Below are 2850 nucleotides of genomic sequence, written 5' to 3'. Positions count from 1 at the left end.
GTGCAGCCCTGGCAGCAGTTGAGTGGAGACTCCAACTGTCCCCGGTTTCATCTCAAAAACCCATCTGGTTTGAAGAACAACAACAAGCAGGAAAGGGAATTTGTCAAAGGCACAATCGGTGTTTCTCTGAGTACAGAGCGTGGGGGGGCAGAGCAGCTCTCTGAGTACAGAGCGCGGACGGCAGAGCAGCGGTGTCACACCCCACGCCCCGCTCTGGCCTGCTCCCAGCTGGGAGGCCGCTGTCAGGGCCAGGCTTGGTCGGAGGTTCTACCCCAGGACCCACAGAACCTGACGGGAGATTGAGGCGCAGCCCCCCCCCCACGCACCCCCTCCCCAGTCATACAGCATGGAAATCGAGGCCCCGGCTGCAGACCCAGGCGCCTTTGCACCCAGCCCAGCTGGGTTCACGCTCCTGCTTCCCTGGGATCACCGCTTCGGTCCGTGAAGCAGCTCTGGGCCCATCTCCCCCGGCGGCCTGCACGCAGCTTTCTCTGCAGCAGACCTGCCTCACTTTCCCCCACAATGTGGCCCACACGCTCTGGGGGCCTCCCCGGCAGGGACGGGCCTGCAGACCCCAAGAGACCTCCGTTGTCCAGAGGCTGCACCACCGAGGCCTCCCCGGGAGGCCACATTGCAGCACCCCCCCCCAGAGCACAGCCACCAGGGGACCTCCTCGAGGGCCTCACTGTGGAGGGGGTCCGCCTCGCGGCCTCACGCGGTGGGGTCAGGTCAGCACAGCGGGCCTCTGGGGACCTAGGTGAAGGGGTGCCGGGCGAGTCACTGTAACCGTAACCGTTGGGCCGGGGCGGGCAGTTCCTGAACACCCCGGGAGGTGGCAGGACCAGGGAACGGCCCACCCCGGGACGTGGTCCCCCACACCCCTGGATGCTTGGGCTCCGGGGGCTCCTCCCCCCACTCCTGCCTTTACCTCCTTCACATGGTGGACATCGAGGTTCTTCGAAGAACTTCGGGACTGAAGGATCTGGAGCCCCTGGACCAGGTCTCTGAGAGGTCTTTCCTGGCCCTGGAGACATACAAGGGGCCGGAACGGGGTCTCTGGGCCAGCGGGGATACAGGGAGGATGCTCAGAGTGTCCAACAGCTGGGAGGGAGCCCCCAAGGAGGATCCCAGCCCCATCCCAGAAAATGGTTGTAGTGGGAAGCACAGGCCGGGTGCGGGGGAGGACATGGCCTGTCCCAGGGAGGGGCCTGCACCTGGGAACAAGTGACCGAGAGTCCCAAGTGCCCTTCAGAGGCCTGGTGACCTGAGCCAGGCCTCCCCCGACCCCAGGATGAGAGGCAGGGCGACTGCAACGGGGGGGCACAGCACAGCCCAACACCCACCAAGAATACGTGAGCGCCCCTCACGTGAGTCTGGACGTGGGTCTGCAGTGGCTGGCAGGGGCCCCCGGCTCGCGGCCAGCCTGTGACAAGGTCTCAGCCAGAACAACTCAGCCCCGGGGGCAGTGGGAGAAAACACACCTCTGGGGGCCGGGGTCGCACCCCAGGGCAGGCAAGCATCTGCAGAGCCCAGCCGCAGGTGCCCGGCTCTCGGACACGGCTGGTGGGAGCCCGGCGTCCACCTTTATTCCGTCTTGCTTGGCATGGGCATGCCCCGCAGTGGGCATAGCGACCCTGGCTCTAGTCTGGGGAGGGGGCGGTCTCGGGAGGCACCTCTCATCTGCCAACGCTGGGCACCAGGGAACACGTGTCCTTACTTCATGTCTGAACAAACCCAAAACAGACTTCTGCATCTGCGGTTCTCCCTGGTCTGGATGGGGCGTGGGAGGCCGGAGCGCCACACGGAGACCAGCTGGTCAGAACAAACCGCAGCGTGTCTCTCCTCCCAGGACGAGGAGGGCTGGCTGGATTTGTGGCCCCAGGCAAGGAAGCCAGGGGCACAGCTGGCTCACTCAGAGGCAGACCTGGGGTTGGGGGCAGACTGTCCACTAGGGCGGAGCCACTGGGGTGGCGCCCAGGGCTGCGTCCCTGAAGCTCTGTCCACCGAGCCTGCTGGCCACTCAGGCAGACACTGCAGGAGTCTTCACGCCCAGTGCCAGGTGCCCCTCGAGGATCTGGGGGCCCTGGCTCCACTGCTCGCTCCTCAGCAGCCGTGGTCACCACGTCCCGTCCTAGACCGGACACGAGAATGGCTCCTGCCGGCTGATCGCTGAGCTCTACTTACCGCCTCCAGGGCGGACACGTCCGGAAAGAAAGGGTCGGCCGAGGGCAGACATCAGAAAAGCCCAGCCGTGCCCTGGGAGAGGTGGCCCAGGCCCACAGACGCAGCGGGTCAGGCCCGGAAGGGGGACAGGGCCTCGGCCACTCGCACTTCCCGTCCCTCTCGAGCCCAGGCCAGCAACCTTGACGCTGATGGGCTGTTGGCTCTTCCTGCCTGGACTCAGGAAGGGACCGAATCAAAGGTCCGGTGTGGCGCTGATGGGGAGAGGTCCCACACCACCTGGCCTGGGAAAAACGCTTCCCAGGCAGGTTTCAGGATGACTCATGACCACTGTCATTGTGGCTTCGCTCAGGCCACCCCATGGGGACCCTCGAAGCAAATAGAGTCAATAAACAGGGGAAAAACACAGGCCTGGGCCGGGGCAGCCAGGGCAGCGCTCTGAGAACAGAGCTGCCTGTTTCTGTCTTTCCCGATCAGAGTCAGGGTTTCTTCCTTTCCCAGCCCCCAACGGACAGTGTCCATCCTGCTCGACCAGGACTGTTATCCCAGCTTCCATGGAAAAACAGGACAGGCACCGGTCCTGAAAACGGGCCACGGGCGGGACCCGGGCCCTAGGCAGAGGGGCAGCCGCCAAGGCAGGAATGTAGGCCGGATGCACACCTGGAGCTC

At 64.9% G+C, this 2850-nt stretch overlaps 1 protein-coding gene across 1 annotated transcript in view; it reads right to left on the bottom strand.

Annotated features, from left to right (window-relative positions):
- Positions 1-2850, bottom strand: part of LOC104987191 (T-box transcription factor TBX6-like) — a 12921-nt gene that overhangs the window by 2934 nt on the left and 7137 nt on the right. The window contains exons 9-11 of the mRNA XM_010837996.1: positions 716-816; positions 431-565; positions 114-288 (exon numbers count right to left, since the gene is read on the bottom strand). Of these exons, the coding sequence (XP_010836298.1) occupies positions 114-288; positions 431-565; positions 716-816 (411 nt within the window). The remainder of the gene's footprint in view (positions 1-113; positions 289-430; positions 566-715; positions 817-2850) is intronic.

Source organism: Bison bison, unplaced genomic scaffold, assembly GCF_000754665.1.
Source record: "Bison bison bison isolate TAMUID 2011002044 unplaced genomic scaffold, Bison_UMD1.0 scf7180017845965, whole genome shotgun sequence".
NCBI classification, from domain to species: Eukaryota; Metazoa; Chordata; class Mammalia; order Artiodactyla; family Bovidae; genus Bison; species Bison bison.
This window is presented reverse-complemented; position numbering and strand designations above follow the sequence as displayed.